This window comes from Cibotium barometz, chromosome 32 (genome assembly GCF_041138505.1).
Source record: "Cibotium barometz isolate CiBa-2024 chromosome 32, ASM4113850v1, whole genome shotgun sequence".
Lineage (NCBI taxonomy): Eukaryota > Viridiplantae > Streptophyta > Polypodiopsida > Cyatheales > Cibotiaceae > Cibotium > Cibotium barometz.
Window position 1 is genome coordinate 31,130,498 of NC_141077.1, and position 18,713 is coordinate 31,149,210.

Below are 18,713 nucleotides of genomic sequence, written 5' to 3' on the forward strand. Positions count from 1 at the left end.
GCACTTGTAGGCACTCTTGGACAATAGTATGCCATCCTTCGGAGGCAGTTGCCAGTGGGCGCAGGCAGTCAGGCAGCAATCTGACAGGCACATGTGGCACGTGGCATGCCACATGGCAGATGCCCATTGGACAAACAGGCTCAGTGAGTAAACTGGCCGACCAGCAATATCCCCGGTCTGGTAGTCGTCATTTTGAGCCTTCTGTTGCATAGGCTGGGGTGGATGAAAGGCACCCATGGTGCGAGTGTGCAGAGACAATGAGATGAGAGAGAGAGCTGTTGTTATCTTCTTCCTTCAGTCTTCTATCTTCTTCAATAAGGATAGCCATTTTATCTTCAAAGATGTATCATGGGCTAGTCGAAGAACATGTAAAATCTGAGAAAAACGTGATACCTTTTGTATGCTCTTAAGAAGCATAGCTACCTTGTCATCGTCATCAACAATAACTCCTAAGCTGGAAAGTTGTTTTGTGTGTCTGATCCAACATTGCCGAGGTGTTCACCGAGTTCATCACTCTCATGCATAGGTGCCACCCTCTTGTGGTGGGAAGACCACCTTGGGCACCACTTTGTTATGATAAGATAGACAATTGTGTGGAAAACATGCTAAAAACGGGTTATTTCATGTGTTCATCTTTATTAAAAGGGTGGACTTAGTGTAAAAGGTTGGGCTATTTATTATTTGGCCCTCCTAGTGATTAAAAGGGTTCATGCTCATTATTACTTTTGGGTGCCCGAGAAATTTGGACATTGCACATACATTATGGTGCCTTAGTCTATCAATTCGAGGCAAATAAATGCATTGTGACAAAGCATGAAGAAATCATCAACATGAAAAAAAGCTTGCACAAATATAAATATAAACAAGTACATCCATATATTCATCACCCGTTTTGTGTGTGCTAGGAGGAACTCAACATCAGTGCCATCTCCATCATGCTACTGCCCTGTCCGTACCTGTTTTCTCCTGTCTGTACATAGGCCATACTGTACCACTGATGTACCTGCTGTCCACACTGTACCCGCATGTACCTGCCGCCCATTCTGTACCTGCCTGTACTTGTTGTCTATACTTGTATCTGCTTGTACCTACTTTACCTTGCTGACGACACTTGTGGCACCACTTGTTCTTGCTGTACCTTGGTTTCGGGTGGGAGTTTTTAAGATATTCTCGACTGCCTATCTCTTGGCTGCCACCCATACCTCCATGTTACCATGTGCTCTATGGTGGAGATTGAAGACAGGTTCTATGCTTTATGGATTCCTTGAGGTTTACAGGAATCTGTGGGACATGTGTTGGTACATGGTTATTGTTTTCCGGATAACCTGGCTTGTCCATGCGTGGGAACTGAAGAGCTTGTAACATATAAATACTCTTTGGTAATATGACATTCTAGGGGGAGGGGGGCGGCCCATTCCAGTCCCATTGTGGTGTCAAGATCTTAAGTGTGCTTGTGGTTTTAAGTGGATAAAGTGAGTGCCTTTATTTTAAGTGTTTAATTGCATTAATAGTCATGTGTGAAAGCTCTGGGACTGGAGTGTGGATAGCGGAGTTTTTCTAGGCCATTCTCTGTAGTGTTCTTCTCGTAGGCTATTGAAGGACATGCGCATAGTGTTTCATCATGGACGGTTAGACAACCTGAATGTGTTAGATTAGGCGAGAGTTGGCCATCCACAAATTTCTTTGCAGGTCTTAGCGCCGATGTGGCAAGGATGGAATGTGAGCCTTTGCAATGGATGCAAAGCGGTCTCGGTAGTGTTCAGGATCTTGGGTACCGGGAACTTTATCTTGTATGAAAGGGAACTTTATATGGACCCTGCAATGCAAGTGGGGGAGAATGTGACACATCTCACTTGTAGGTACATGAGGACAACAGCTTGGCATCATTTAGGAGGCAGTTGGCAAGGTGTGTTGCTAGTAGGAGGCAGTTGGCAATGGGTGCAGCAGTCGCAATGTGTCAGATGTCCATTAGACAAACAGGTCGACAGTGAATAACCTGGTCAACTAGCACATTATTGATGCACACACACACATATGCGTGCAAAATTTGTCATTTCCATTTGCATCTCTCCTAGCGATTGATTAAGGTTAGGTGAAGACATGCATGTAAAACATTTTTTTAATGTATTTATTGTAGTCACATTAACATCTCAGGCTCACCTGTGATTGCAGGTGGTGTGCTTTTGAAAAGTACTCTGCTTGGGCCCAATTTTTGTAGTAATGGGCCTAAACTGGTTCTTGAACTCTTATAAGAAAAGCTTCTCAAGTATCAAAAGGACATAAAGATGAAAAGTCTTTCCTCGGCATTTCAGAGTTCATCTGTACCTAAATAAGAATGTTATCTGTAGCTTACAGTGTGATCTTCTAATATAACCATGTCTTATAAGGAGAGCTTTAAAAATTTTGAGTTTAACCTCTATTATGAAAGAAAGTTTCTTGTAAATCTTTTATGATCACGTCTCAGTTGGTGAGCCTGGCAGAGGGTCTCTATGTGTATGCTTTTTATATCGAACATATGCAAAAAGAGAAAAAGAGATCACTGCAAAATGTGGTTTAAACAGTTGTTATGCTGGGGTTTCACAGGGACAATCATACATGATGCGCTGATTGTGATGATTTGAACATGGTATTGCCACAGGTTTTCATTACTTATGGAGATAAGTCAAAAGGAGAGATTTTGTTATCATACGGTTTCATTTCTTCAGATATGAATGAAATCGACTCGATGGATCTATATTTTGCTAATGCTCGCAGTAAAGCAGGGAGCTTTAAGAGAGCATGGTCTTTCTTCGTATCCTAAAATGCTAATTTTCCATTGGTATATAATGGTTTTGTTGTAAATGTAAGGCACTTTACATGGATACATAGACATTTCACATTCTATACAGTATTTATTTCTTACTTTGTAGCTTAAGGCATGATGACTTGTAAATCAGTTGGTAAAGTAGGCTGTCTGCTCCTTTACATGCATACATGGTGCCAACTAGGGAGGAATGTACACATGGATCTTAATTTTGAGTTCATGACTGAAGATTATCTTATGGACCTTGGCAATTGATCTCAAGAATTGGCATGGCTTGAAAAGCAGACCTTATCTAATAGTTCGTTTTGCTTGCATGAGCAAAAGCCTTGATGCCTCCAGTTGGACCATTTGTTGTCGGTCACTGTCATCAGCAGCCTGATTATGGGCCAATGCATATCTATTGGTGAGATGAGAGACTGTTCACATGGCCTACGAGGCAAGAGAGTGCTCTAGCCTGTATTTGCCTATTATGTGTGATTGAAACAGAGTAGTTCCATATTATGCCTACCATGAGATTGGCGAGGATGTTGCTGCTATTCAACGAGGATTTGAACCCTTATCATGGCTCATTTTAGTGCAGACTAGTAATACCTTTACCTTCTTTTTTCTAGGTTGGGTGGAACAAGGATAGCTTATTGACAGATGATTAGCAAGAAACAGAGATCTTTGTTTCTGAGCGGGAAGCTCCTACCTCTGACTGGTGGACCAGCCCCTTCATATTTAGGATTGTATGCATGATCTCTCAGGACTGATATCACTACTAGAATGATGACTCAGATCTCAGATGCAGCCTCTGACAGCCCCACCCAGAGAGAGGCCTAATCATAATTCAGAGGTGGCACTCTGCTATGATGCGTTGGCACAGATCTAGAGACTCATATATCGGGATTTACTGCGATGCTTGTGGTTCTTAGCAATCTGCAATTATTCTCTGCTCTTATAATGGTAGTGGCTTCTTATGGTGGTGCGTTTAGTGGAAAAGAAGGGAAGCAACCTACTGCTAGGCAGTCCGGAAAGTTGAAGATGGCTTGTACATTATGTGCTAGTGAACAAAGGATTCTTTATCGAGTACAATATGTAGGTGTTTTGGCTTCTGGTCAGATTGCTTTTTAACAAAAATAAATAAAATTGGTTACTTGGCTGTCTGATACTGGGGTGTAACAGGTTCTTAGAAGTAAGCTGCGGCAGTTGTGTGCAAAGAAAGCATCTGGAGGAGATTCTGCACTTGCAGGTTCAGGCTTATTATATGGGCTTGGAAAGCTTTTCAAGTGACATTTGGTACTTCAGTTAGCTACCTTTGCCATGCTCGTGTCAATAGTCATTATTAGTGGATCATTAGTTGTATCTTGGTCTAAAGCTACAGAGATTCTCCAAGGTCATGAGAATTGGTGGCATATTGACAGCATGGTATCAACTCAAAACTTATCTGCTTTTAACACATTTCTTTAGCAAATTAAGCTCTACTGTTGCTCTGGTGACATGTAAAGACTCCACATTTAGGCATAAACTTGGTAGGGTGCCCTAAGTGCACGTCTGGCTAAAATAAAACAGAACAACAGATAGGTTAGAGATGGTGCTAAGCATGGTGAGAAAGTTATCTTTCACTGCGATTAGGTGATGGCTCAAGGTGCTTTTACTCTTTCTTGAACATGGGAATGCGTATTATCGTTCTTAGTTGAAACAGTGATACTAGCTATGCTGCGAGTGGGAAAGTGAAGGGACCTTTGAGTGCAATTGAAGTGAAAGAGGTCTTTCAGATGGTGCCCTGAGGAGTATGTATGTGATGATGCAAATTTAGCATACTTCACTTGGCAGAGCTTCATTGTCAGGAGGGGGGGCTTGAGGGGCCCTTAAATGGAGTACTGTGATGTTGACCAGGAGTACTGTTATTTGGCAGCACCATAGCAAGCTATCAAGGTTGAAGAGTGATAAGGCTCTTTAGCTTGGTAGACTTTATTTGGGTATTGTCTGTTTTGAAATCTTTGGAGAAACATTTGTGCTCATTGAGGATTGCAGCTTTTGTGCTTTTGGATAAACAAGGCTTAGTTTTGAAGTTCATGAGCTTTTTGCCATGAGAGAGAGCATCATAAACTATTGAAACTCTCTCATTGGTGTTTTCAGTGGGTGGTGTCAACCTTTTGACTGCAACACCACCTCTAAGCTTCTAATGGAAAAGTAATTATAGTTTCCCAAATTTAAGATTGAAAGATTGGAAAAAATAATACTTCTCTTTTTTCGATGCATCATATCTATGTCCATGTGGAAAATGTACATCATTAACTAGTGCGTATTTTTGTGCTTTGTATACTTGTCTTTTCCTTTTTTGTGTGTATGTGTGTGGGCCCGCTTTGGATCCATTGGTCATACACATTAATTAAAGATTCCAAACCTTGTTCTAAGGCTAAATCTATATTTGAAGTATCCATATTTACAAGGATAGCAGCCCTCATTTTCTATTTCCTAAATACATGAATCACCTAAGTTTTATAAATATATAAATATATATATATATATATATTCAATTTTTACTTTACATTATCATGTAACTTTTGCTTTCCCACCTTCCTCTTAGTAACTAATCCCTTTGAAATGATATTGCGAGTTCTTTGCATCTTTCACTTGGTGTGTTAGGGGATTCGTAATCGATTTGGCATTATAGGTTCCCAATGTGACTTTTTCATCTCCCTCCCTCTGAGGTAGCGTTTCTCAATGGCTAGAGCTACCACTGTATTTTTTGCATTACCCTTCTCGAGGGTTGTGCATACATTAGGATTGTTATATAGTCTTCTTTGAGGAAACGTTTCTCTTTTATGACTAATGAAGGATCTTTTCTCAAAGAAAAAGTTTTCATTGCATCTTTGGTGTCTATATAACAATGCATTAATTTAATGATGCACTTTCATCAACATTAATCCGTAAATGGTGATTCTTGATGGGTACATTGTTTAGAAGATTAATGTTGACCTTTTGCATCTTAGGTCACTGTTTTGGATGATGAGAAGACTTGGTATTTATAGTTTTTGCATGCTTGTCACGGATCCGAATCTAGTTAATTTTTAATCGTATAACTTAATCTAAAAAAACATTAAAACTCACTTAATTGTGCTATGTCTATATAGCAATACAATCAAATCAACTTTGTCAAATAGCAAACAAGCATGCATGTCATATCTAAGATTCTTATCACATAAACAAAGAATCATGTAATCTCAAATAATCATTCACATAATATAAATCTCTAACAATTAAAGCATATCATCTCAATCAATCACAATGTATGTGTTTTTTAAGATTCTATCTCTATTACCATGCTTGACAACATGGTTAGTCATAATGATCAAAATTCAACAAATCTCGGGTTTTTTTCGATGCTCGTCCACTCAACCTCCACACTAGACATCATGGCTATCTCGGGTATGTCTTTCTTTTAGTCTTGTCCTCTTTGGGTTCTATCACATGGCTCTTAGAGGATATAAATCTCGTTCTCTGTCTGGCGATTCTTATCTAAGAATGGTCGATCCGAATCTCAATATCTCATGTTGAGTCTTATCATTCATATGCATATCAATCATTCATTTCAAAACAAAGTAATCACAAGTCATACTTATCGTCTTACATTGATCTCTGGTCCATAATCTTTTAAGGCATGCATATTCAAATCAATCAAAATTAACTTCAAGTATAAAACAAGCTTTTAATTCAAACAATCCTTAACTTCTCTTAGTCTTTTAATTTATTCAAGTCACATGGAAATCTTTGTTTTTAACATAATCAAGTGTCATGTTCTAACCAGCAAGATCATCTCTAGTTGTTATAACTAAGTCTTAACTATGCTTATGCATTAGTCCATTTGGTCGGGATATTTTTTTTAAGTGAGCATTTTCGAGCGAGCGTTTTTTGGAAATCGGGTGAGCGGATTCCAAAAAGATCCTCCTCTTCTCCAAGACAGAGAGGGCCTACAATTGAGGTTATTGGTTTGAACTCACAATAAAACCTAGTTTTTTAATGTATATTTTTCAATTACAGAAATTTCAAGCTCCCCTTCACATGAAGAGGGATGAAGCAAGTTAGAGAGAGCAACATGACATAATGACTTCAGTGGGAGTGAACACAAACACATGTCAGCATCACATCTTCTATATATTGGGATTATTGGTTCAAATTGAAAATAAAATTAAGTTCATTTACGTAGACCTTTCAAATACAGAAATGTGAAACCCAATATCACATCCTCTACATTGGGGTTATTAGTTCAAATTGAGAATAAAATCAAGTTCGTTTATGTACACCTTCCAAATACAGAAATGTGAAAACCGACATCTTTACTACTATGGGTCTCGCTTGTTCTCCGGGATGTAGGCACAAAGTAAGTGAACGGTGTTCATACTCTTCTGTACTTCCTCTAGTAAGACATGCTTAGACGATTCATTAATAAAACCATGGACTCGCCAAATTGCAATTAAGCCCACCACTTTGTTCTTAACTTGAGAAAATTTCAGGAAGTGGAAAGGATGTGAGACCTTTCCATGCTTGTGTACCATCTATGGTCTTCTGCTTGATCTCCATATCAGTGGCCTCCCTCTCCATACACGCAGCAACAACTTCAATGCTAACATTTGATGAGGTCATCATTACAAGCAAAAAGAAGAAGGGTTTGGGTTGTTTTCCTCTTTTAACAAGGCTTGGTGGCAATGCTATATAACAAATTGCTTTGGAGCTTGTCTCTATATTTATAGTAGTGGGAGAGGTTCAACACTCAAAATAAAAAACTATATTTATTTTTTTTAATGTTATTTATAAAGGTTTCTTTCCTCGAATTTCGACACCACAATAAAAAATGCATATTTTGAACTTGTTTTGGAAAGAGCGAGCATGTATTTGAAGGAGATAGACATTGCACAATAGAACCCTCTACAATGAGGTAACATCCACAAAGGTTAAGCTCAACTGATTATCCTTGCATTCAAATTCCTAAATTAGGGTATGTTCTCTTACAAGACAGGGCATTGTAAAGCTCAAGGTCAGATAGAATAGATTGGTGGATGAACATATTCTCGCTCTAGCAATAAAAATTTAATATAGTTTAAATACTAATTTAAGATAATTGCATCACATGTTGAATGACAAAAGACTAATTTAAAAAGTATTTATGGTAATATGGATGCGTATTTAAGACAAAATGCTTCCACACGGACTCGTTTCTGCAATCGAAAGGGTTTACTGGATAGCAAGATGAGATCATTCTCTTGCAAGATGTGGGCATATCACAAGTGGCCACATCAAGCGAGGTGACAAACACCTCACAATTGCAGAGCTGACTATGGAAGTTGGTTCTTCAATGACCGCCGACAATCGTGTGGCCACCGGTAGTGCCACGATTATAGAATAAGAGGAGTCTATGAAAGAGAGTTTCAGCCAAGTGGTTGATCGACACATCTCAACAAATTGGGTGGAGAACCGCCTTCCTGGAGTGCTGCTTTGTCGCCTCCTTTTGCAAGCCCAGCAATCCGCACGAACAAGGATTCTGTCGAGGGGCTGATCATAAGCATCGTGAGGAGAGCAAGTACCAATCGACAATGGCGACATTCATTTTGTGAGGGATTCCTAGGCAAAGCCCCCATTTCATTCGACCGTCGAAGTGCAACTGGCCACAATCTATCATTGTCAGGTGAATTTAACACGATATTGGAGGAGACCAAAGGATGGAAACACATGGTTGGCAAGATGTTCGTTGTTTGGGATAGCAACCATCGACTCAAAGCTTGGCAAGAATGGGTGAATACCAATCGAGTCGAAAAAGAGAGGATTCCCAAGGTGAATTGCAGAGTGGTCCGGTTCCTTGAGGAAGAGAAGGCGGAGTTCTTGTTGGTGCTATGCATGATCAACAAGTAAATGCATTGTACAATGTGTATATGAAATGAAGAAACATTGTGTATGTCATCTTTTTCCTTGTTTACAATGCATGCAAATTTTTCAGGATCACCACCATTCATGTGCCGAACACAATGGCACATGATATATTTATGATGTAGCGTGTGGGTCTTGCCGATCCACAATCGTTGTTGTCAAAGTTTAGTGATGCTAATTGTGCATAGGCCCAGAAAGCGCTTATTCATCGGGGATCCAATAGATCCAAGTGGTTGAAGCTTCCCATGGCACTCTTGTCACAATTAGTTTTCAAGGTGTGTGCACATTGTAGTATGTTTTCAATTCGAAGTAAGCTTCTTAAATAAATATAAACGCATTACAGTCCGAATTCGATGCCATGTTCTCGGCTAAGATCAATGGCTTGCCTGCGAGGGAATAGATAATACATGATGGATGCAGAATTGTTCGTCGACAAGAACTATAAGGATGCCCTCAAGGACACGGAGGCACTCTTCACTAAAAGGGGACATGAGTTGGCACAAATTGCCAACATCGACTGTGGGAAAGAGTTCTTTAAAAAAGTGATCTCGTATCAAGGGTGGAGTGAAAAGGCTAGTAAATTCACTACACCAAAGCTAGTCGAGATTACTCGAGCACATGTTTCAAACGAAGAGTAAGATCTTCAGCTCTCTTGATGCGTTACATTTTTAAAAAAAGTTATTAGAAACGTAATGCTTGTTTACAATATGCACAAAATGTAGGCTGCTTGACATATTGGCCGGTGGTGAGTTTGCTATAAGGGATGCGCAGATTCCACCATTCGACAAAGCCTTCTTCATGTGGATCCATTGTCATGTGTATTGGTTCTAATTGACCAAGTACACGCTCAAATTGTACGCGAAGATGGAGGCAGGCTCACCTACAGTACTTGGCATGCATGAAAGAGCCACATAAGACTCTAGAGTAGGTATCACGGATGCCCTGAAATCTTACAGGAAGTCTCATTTTGAGAAGACATTTTTTAGGTGGAAAGGACAAATGCATGCTACCTTGGATCCTGACCAGCAACCACACCTACCATGCACATCACGACGCCTCTTGTACAGGTATAAAGTACCTCAACTCTTATTATTATTTTGCCTTGCATGGTAGAGATCTCTGCTGCTTCTTGTATTGGTTTCTTAGACCTTTCTAATGGCTGTGTATTAGGTGGTGGAGAAGTAGTGTACGTGATCGAGTCTACATTCTTGTGCACCCTTCGGATGCATGGGTGTCGTCTGAGGTGGAGGAGATAGGATTGTACCCCGAAGAGTGGATCGATGAGCTTCAGGGCAAGGACACATGGATACTTTGTCCATGGTGGTTAGACTACCTAGAGGGGGAGGCAGAGCAATTTCAGAGTACGTTTCCTTGTGCACATTATTTAATTCGTACAAGGTATAAAGCCTATTTTTTGGGAGTTTATAGTTGTAATGTTGGTTGAATGCAGTGGCCAGAAAGGGCAAGAAGCCTGCCATCCATCGAGCAAGAATTAAACCCCGTGAAGAAAAAGGGTAAGAAATCCACACCTCCATCGGCCCAAAAAAGGTCATGGCTAGACTGGAAGGGGATGACTCAGATGAGAAATTTGAGGACAGCCATTCAAAGGATGATGAGCATGAAGATGAGTGGCAGTCCCATGCACAAGGCAAAGAGCAGGTGACCCCTTCGTATGGTGAGACCCAAGAGCAGGGGTTGAAAAGTTTAAAAGCTGACGAGGCGGACCTCTTGGGATGTAGTAAGTAAACTTACCGTGTTAAAGCATTCATTAGATCATTTATTCATCAATGCTCATAACATGTATTTGGTGTTGCGTAAATGTAGAACTACCGTCCCATCGTGGTGAACCCCCTACACTTAGTTTTGAGCTCGAACATTGATTAGCTCAGTCTCGCGCTTATGGAAAAGTGAAAACACAGGTACGATGTGCGAGTGACTATCTCCATTCATCGTCATTATAGCGTTTGCACTCTCCTTACATGCTTTGTTGTTCCAAGAATATTGCAGTATTGCAACCATTCATGGGATCTCGGATGAGGTGGGGAAGTATGGACGCCTTCGATAGCCTTGGAGGTGTGCGCTTGGTGTGGGTTGATTTTCCTACAGATACGTGTTGCCACAAGAGCGCTTTAGAGGTTCCTCGATGGAATGTTTTTCGGGGGATACTTATGGAGTCGGATTTCATACTTGTTGTTGCAGAGTTCCTACATGCCATGGCACTATGGTGTGCACTCTAAGTGTGGAGCACTTGGGGATTGTTGTGCGGGAGGCAGGAACTTGGAACTTCACATTACGAAGGACTTTGTTCTTGCACGTCCCGCGATATCTCTATGTCATGTCAAAAGATGGCCAAGAAGAGGTGAGTGCAGGATTCTTTGGTTTTTGTGAAAGTCAAGCTCAATGATTTCGCTCTCTAAAGTACTTACTAATGTGTGTAAGTAGGTCTCTTCTTTGGTCATCGCTATCTTCATGCACCCTAGTGAGAGTACATCCACTCGTCCAAAGTATGATAGGTGGGGAGGCGAGGTAGTTGCAGATTGCGAAGGCTTTGAGGTTGGCGATGATATCTTCTTGGAGCCGAAAGCATAGGAGAAAACCTCCCCATACCAATTGGATAAAGACAGGGATCCCATCCAATATTTTGTTGAGAGTAGCGAGCGTTTTGCAAGGATGGGCTTCTACTATGGCAGGTGGTTACTCGGGACGTTCACTAATCGTGAGGACGTTGTCCTGGATTTCTTTACTGGTAGTACTGGGTCCATGGCTAGAGCATGTAGGACACTACAACAACAACGACATTATATCAGCGTGGAGCAGGGGTGAGGTCAGTGAGATTGTTCGACAAGAACAGTAAGTGGACATGGGGGCACCATATCATCAAGTCCTTCCAGTACCCATGAGCCCAACACAGTCTAGTGCTTTTTCATGGCCACTTGGTGTTCCAATGGAGCCCCAATATCGACATGTCTTGCCACATACATCCCCCGATTCATTTGCAGTTTCCTCATGGGCACCACGGCCTGATTTTGTAAGGCCACTCTTTCCACCCGCACTTGCACCATTTGGTAGAGGTCCCTACCCTATACCACCTCCCTTCTTCCACCGGGGAGTCCGACATCTGTAGTACTGATGTATTTCAATAGCTTGTAATGTTTAAAATATATTGGTTTTAGACATTATTGTTATTCACTCATATTATGACAATGGCCATGTTCTTTGCTTCTTTCATGGCTTAGATTTTTGAGAGAGATGATGCAATTGGAGTGAGATCTCAACAACACGAGAGAGAGAGAGAGAGAGAGAGAGAGAGAGAGAGAGAGAGAGAGAGAGAGAGAGAGAGAGAGAGAGAGAGAGAGAGAGAGAGAGAGATTATGATGGAGACATTAAAACAATAACAATTGTGATTAAAGTATTTTTTGTTATTCTTAAAATAAGAATTCTAGTGCTCGAAAAAGCAAATTTTAATTCCTTGTGAAGTTATAAACACAGTAGAGATTGCCATGTTCTTCTAGACACATCCCATACCACTCTCCCCTTATATCTTCATATTGTAACAGAGTGCTTGTGAACTCTATGGTTGTGGTCATCTAGTAATCCCTCTAATACTACAATGTTTGTAACCATCTTAAGTAAAGCTCTTCAATCTTTCATGCAACTCAAAGAAAAGGAACAGATCGGATGTCGTTTTGGAGGCATGGACAACAACGTCTGAAGTAAATGAGCTCTACAAGAAGCTAAAAACATGCCAAGCGATAGACCTTGTAGACAAGAACATGCTAGAGGTAAAAGCAGCTTTAGCCATTGGGATGTGGAGAGCTTTCGGCATCATTGAAGAGGCAAAGGAGGATCCTCTAAGAGCTGAAGTTTCCACCTTCATTTGCAAGCTAGGGTAGACGGAAATGGCAAAGATAATAGTTGAGGCCCAAAATGCTTTCATATGGTATCTTTGTAAAGAAGTACAAATGATCGTGTCATGTCGTAGGTGTTTGCCATGTAATGTTGTGGCCTTATAAGTTTGCTAGGGAATATAAAATGAAAGTTTAAGATCATAATATGGTGACTCTGTAAACGAGTTGCAATGGTAGTTATAACTTGATATGCATTGATAGTTGTAAATGAGTTGCAATGTGTATAGTGCTCTTGTATCCATTCACTCCTCTCCTCTACTGTCACCATGAGTCATAATGTTTCCTGACAAGTGGTCTCTTTGGGAGAGTAATATCTTCCAATCTATTTGGAATTAGAGAAAAGTCAAAACTACAAAGTTTTAGTAATTCTAACGCTCTATAAAATAAATCTCTATGATGGCTCTCTAAAATGAGTTCTAAGGTCCTTTTGAGAGCGTTCAAAATGGCCAAAGTTGTGTTTTCAGTATAAAACTGTCAAAAACAGCCAAGTGTCCCACTTTGCATGAATAACTCAAAAATGATTTAGCTTTGTAGTGTCTCATACACTCTTGTAGAGTTTCATGTCCTCTAAAACTTTCATGTTTACCTCAAAATCTGATTCTAATTACAAGGAAAGATAAACTCTTCCCAAAATAGACCCTAATTAAGATTATACCTAAAATCTAGTCACAAACTAGTAAAATATTCTATCTTCTGAATCTTTAACTCCAAAAGTGTTTACTCTATGAGTCAGATTAAGGCAATCATGTATAGTTAAGAAATTCAAGAGTCACTAATCATTAAGCGTACCATATAATATCGACTCAGATTCTCTCGTACACATGCTATCGATTTATTTATTTAATCTCAAAAGAATTTAAAGCAAAATAATAAAAAGAGTTTTTATGTACTTCCCTAATATATTTGTTGATGCCTTGATTGATTGGGAATCCATGTCTACTCTCCAGAAGCTGTGGAAGAGCTATTAGATGATTTGACAAGCCTCTTAGATCTGCTTTCAAGGCTGCTGCAACCTGTAAACAGGTATATAACTTCATGCACAATTATCAGAAACTAGTTGTATAGGTACTTAAAATTACCAAAACGTGTGCGGTCTACAACCATCCACGGGCAGAATCGCCAAAATCAACTGTATATGAAAGTCAAATCCAAGAATAGGTCACGTTTTACTTTTTTAATCAAATTTTAATTTACATGTCCATATACACACTTAAAGGCTTCCTTTGAGCATATGAACTAATTAAAAATGCAATCTTGAATTTTTACTTAATTTTAACACTTAGAATTGTTGCCTGCTTTGAAAAACTACTAAAAACTTGTTGGAATTCATTACTGAAATTTGTAACATCCAAAACTTAGGATTATATTTAATCATAACTTGTTTAATCTTGGAGGTATGTTACAATGCTACTTTCATCAAATGTAAGGTAAAGAGTCAACAATTGTGAAAAGATGATTCCTTTCAAAATATTAAAACACAATCACTTATTGCTTCACCCAATTGAAAATCCCTTTATTTTCTTCTTAGACCTAATTTATCTCTCTTTTTCTTGCTATGCTCCTGTTCTTCATGCACTTGATATGGCCTCCTTATTTTATTAGATAACATTTCTTTCTCTATCTTACTCTCCCCCTCTACATCAATCGTATGTATAGGTATGTATAGGTGGTTCTATAACTTTCTCAAGCCTAAAATTGGTGTTCAAATCCCTAATCTCAATTTTGGTCAGTTATCTGGCAACCTTCTTGGGTAGTCAGGTCTACAATGACTCCCTTTATGTGGTAGTAATTCCAAATAAGTTTCCTCCAAAGTATTGGAATAGTGGATGGTCAAGGATAAGGAGCTTATGGAAGTCAAATTTTAAGATTAACTAATTTATTAACATGTCTCTTTATGCTTCTTTCAACATTGTAAATTCACTCAGCAGTTCTAGAGACCACAACAACACCCTTAACTTCTATCTAGCTGTAACTTGCTTGGGAAGCGCAGGAGCGGGCGTGCATCGCTTGACCATGAGCACAATTAAACATTTTGGGATTTAATCACAGCCATTAAACAATCCACAAAGTTGAAAATAAAAGTTACACATAACACACCGCATAGAGGCCGGAATGGGCCGACCCCGCCTTGGAATATTTCATTATCCAAGGAGAAATATAACATGTACAAGCTTTAAGGGCATTACTCTCCCCATGTATTTCATTATCCAAGGAGAAATATAACATGTACAAGCTTTAAGGGCCTTACTCTCCCCATGGGAGATGCCGGATTATCCAATATACAACCATAAACATGTCCTTCATCCAATATGGGTCCTTCCATAGGCGCACAAACATGTATAACATCCCACATGGCTCTTCCCCAGGAGCACATAAACCTGTAAACCAACCCATGATGCGGCTCATTCATGAGCTCATAAAGTAGTATAACAGCCTGTATATCGCATCCATGAGTGCCAAAACTTGAAAAATAGCATGTATATCGCATAAAACTAGAAATTTCAGCAAGCTTTAGGACTGTTTTGCTGAAAAATAGCCTTTCGGGGTGTGTAAGATGGTGTAGAGTAGTGAAAATCATCTTCCCCAAGCTGGATATGGCTATGGTGGGCTTATAAATGAAGAGAAATAGAGAAAAATCATAGTTTTCAGCCTCCAAAAACTTACTTGAAGCTCAAACTTGCCCAAGAGATAACTCTCTCATGTTCAAATAAGTAAGAAAATGCTATAATGTCATGTGTAGAGCTGAATTGACAAGTGTGAGGATACTTGTCTCACTTTTATCCTCTTATCTACCATGTCCCAAATCCAAAGGCCAAAAATTCCACAATCATTAGCTCTAAAAATATCCAATTGGTAGCCCATTTATCATAGGTACTTTGGCAACTCTTGGTATTTTCTCAATTCCAAACGTAATGATGCAAATAGAATTTCCATCGAAGTCGGGCCAAAAATAGCAACTCTCCTAAATTTTAGGAGTGTGATCCTTTATATTCCAAGATAATCTCCCATTCCCAAAGCTTGTACTTTCCAAATATTTAGACATCCTAGAGTCCATGAGACCCCTTTCATATATTGGCAAATGTCCAGGCTAGTGACACTAGCTTAATTTTTCTTTCTTTTTTTATTGTGATTCTAGCAGGCTTTGTGTAATCCCTAGTGCCCATTCCTAAGCTTTCCTCCTAAGTATCGGATTAATTGATGCAATAAATTAATCCATTTGTATTAATTTTTTAGAAATGAAACAATGGAATAACCTCACCCTTCTAGTCTTAGATCTTGTACCAAGGCTGCTACACCCTCCCATCACCTCCAAAAGGTTTATCTATAGCGAAGCCCCAACCCTAGTTCAGCAACCTAAAATGACACTTTCCATGTTAGTGATAGCAAATAAGTTTCGCTCCAAGTCTTGGAACATTGGGTGGTCGAGGATAAGGAGCTTGTATAGCTGAATATTAAAATTAGAAAATTTGTAAAGCATTGTTAACCCACTCATCAATGTTAGAGCTACCCACACCTTCTTGGACTTCACCATATGAGTTACCAACTTAATTTTTATTTCTTTTTCAATTGCAATCCAAATAGTATTGGTGTTATCCCTAGGTGCCCATCCTTGCACCCTCTTCCTAAGTATATAATTAATACGAGCATTTTTTTTATTTCTTAGGGTGGTGCAACTATGACTAGGATAGCCTACCCACACCTTCTTGGACTTTACCATATGGGATACCAACTTAATTTTTCTTTCTTTTTCAATTGCAATCCAAATAGCATTGTTGTTGCCCATCCGTGCACCCTCTTCCTAAGTATATGATTAATATATGCATTTTTTAAATTTTTGGGGTGTTACAACTATGACGAGTATAGCCCTACCCTCTCTAGTCATAGCTCTTGTATTAAAGCTACTACACCTTCCCATAAGCTCCAAAATCTTGTAAATGTGGAATCGTATCTTTATACCATCTATTCTTCTCTCTCTTATATTTTTCATTTCTTTTCACACAACGTAAGGAGACCCCTATGCTCTTGAACAAGACGCCTACAACTGCCATACATGAGAGTACACTAGAGATGAGGTTAATAGGTTTTAGGCCGGGCATTGGACACTTGAAAGTTTTTGGGATGTATTGCATATGTGCATGTGCCTAATGAGAAGAGGACTAAGTTTGATCCAAAAGCTGAAAAAAGTATCTTCATTAGGTATGCATAGGATAAGAAAGTATACAAATGCTATAGTCCAGTCACAAAACACGTTCTCATTAGTTAGGATGTCATATTCTATGAGTTGGCTAGTTGGTACAAAGAAATGGAGAATATGGTGGTTTGTGACATTGATGCAGATGTGGATGTGCAATTGGCATTGGAGAGTTCTATAGTATATTACATGAGACTTCTAGTAGTGGGAATGTGAGTCCATGGTAAGAAAGATTGAGACATGGTGTGGTGAGTACTGAGAGTACTGCATTGGACACAAAGGAAAGAAGAAAGCTGAAGGTGTTGACATTGGAATGCAGATTATGAGTCACCTAGTTTGAAAAGTCTTGATGATGAGTTGGTAATTCCAATGTTAAAGACTCTAGGAGTGAAGCAAGAGAAGTATGTACCACCACATGCAAGAGGTCAAGGAGCTCATAGTGATCCACAACCATTGAGGAGATCACAAAGAGTGAGATATCCAGTACAGAGATTGACATATAGAGAGTATGCTATGCATTATACAAAGGTTGAAATATAGAGGGTATGTGATGCATTATGCATATATAACATGTATTGCCAAACATGTGGAGCCTACTTGTTTTGATAAGACCATTGGAAAAGACGTTTGGGACAAAGCTATGGAGGAAGAGATGGATGCATTAGCACATAATACATGGGATTTGGTTGAGTTACCAAATGGCAAGAATGTTTTGGGGTTGCAAATGGGTTTACAAGGCCAAATGAAAATCGGATGGTTCCGTGGAAAGACATAAGGGAAGGTTGGTCGCTAAGGGTTATGCACAAACTCATGGACTTGATTATGATGAGACATTTAGTCCAGTGGCCAAGATAGCTATCGTGATGTTTGTAATTTTGTTGGTTATATATAAAGGTTGGGAGTTACACCAGATAGATGTGAAGAATGCATTCTTAAATGGAGAGTTGTAAGCAGAGGTGATGAGTTGGGAATTCCAATGTTAGAGACTCTAGGTGTGAAGCAAGAGAAGTATGTACCACCACATGTAAGAGTTCAAGGAGATCACAAAGATTGAGATATCCAGTTATAGATATTGACATATAGAGAATATGTTATGCATTATACAAAGGTTGACATATAGAGGATATGCTATGCATTATGCATATATAACATGTATGGTGAAACATGTGGATTTGATAAAACCATTGGAAAAGAAGTTTGGGACAAAGTTATGGATGAAGGGATGGATGCATTGGCACATAATGATACATGGGATTTGGTTGAGTTACCAAATGGAAAGAATGTTATTGGGGTTACAAATGGGTTTACAAGGTCAAATGAAAATCAAATGGTTCTGTGGAAAGACATAAGGGAAGGTTGGTTGCTAAGGGTTATGCACAAACTCATGGACTTGATTATGAGACATTTGGTCCAATGGCTAAGATGGCTACCATGATGTCTGTGATTTCATTGGTTATATCTAAAGGTTGGGAGTTACACCAAATAGATGTGAAGAACGCATTCTTAAATGGACAGGTGTTTATGGAGCAGCCACATGGATATGTACATCTAGAGTTTCCCACACATGTATATAGATTGAAGAAGACATTTTATGGTTTTTGAAGCAAGCATCATGAGCTTGGAGTTATAGAATTAGCATGTATATTATAAGCATTGGCTTTCATGTTGGGAATTTAGATTCTTCACTATATGTAAAAAAAGACAAATGGTTCAGTGGTGATTATAATTTATATCGATGACTTGATAGTCACAAGTGATTGTGGGAATGATATTTCTGAAGTGAAAGCATCTTTGGATAGCCAGTTTGACATGGAAGATTTGGGAGAGTTAAGATTCTTTCTTTGCATTGAGGTGGTGAGGATATTAGATGGCATATGGTTGGTTCAAAGTCAATAATACTATG

General features: G+C 39.3%; 1 protein-coding gene across 1 annotated transcript in view; it reads left to right on the forward strand.

Annotated features, from left to right (window-relative positions):
- LOC147620084 (ribulose-1,5 bisphosphate carboxylase/oxygenase large subunit N-methyltransferase, chloroplastic-like) overlaps nucleotides 1-4,281 on the forward strand; it is a 54,028-nt gene extending 49,747 nt beyond the window's left edge. The window contains exons 8-10 of the mRNA XM_086772587.1: nucleotides 2,639-2,791; nucleotides 3,656-3,880; nucleotides 3,968-4,281. Coding sequence (XP_086628713.1) covers nucleotides 2,639-2,791; nucleotides 3,656-3,880; nucleotides 3,968-4,075 — 486 coding nt within the window. The 3' untranslated portion in view covers nucleotides 4,076-4,281. The remainder of the gene's footprint in view (nucleotides 1-2,638; nucleotides 2,792-3,655; nucleotides 3,881-3,967) is intronic.
- The last annotated feature ends 14,432 nt before the right edge of the window (nucleotides 4,282-18,713 follow it).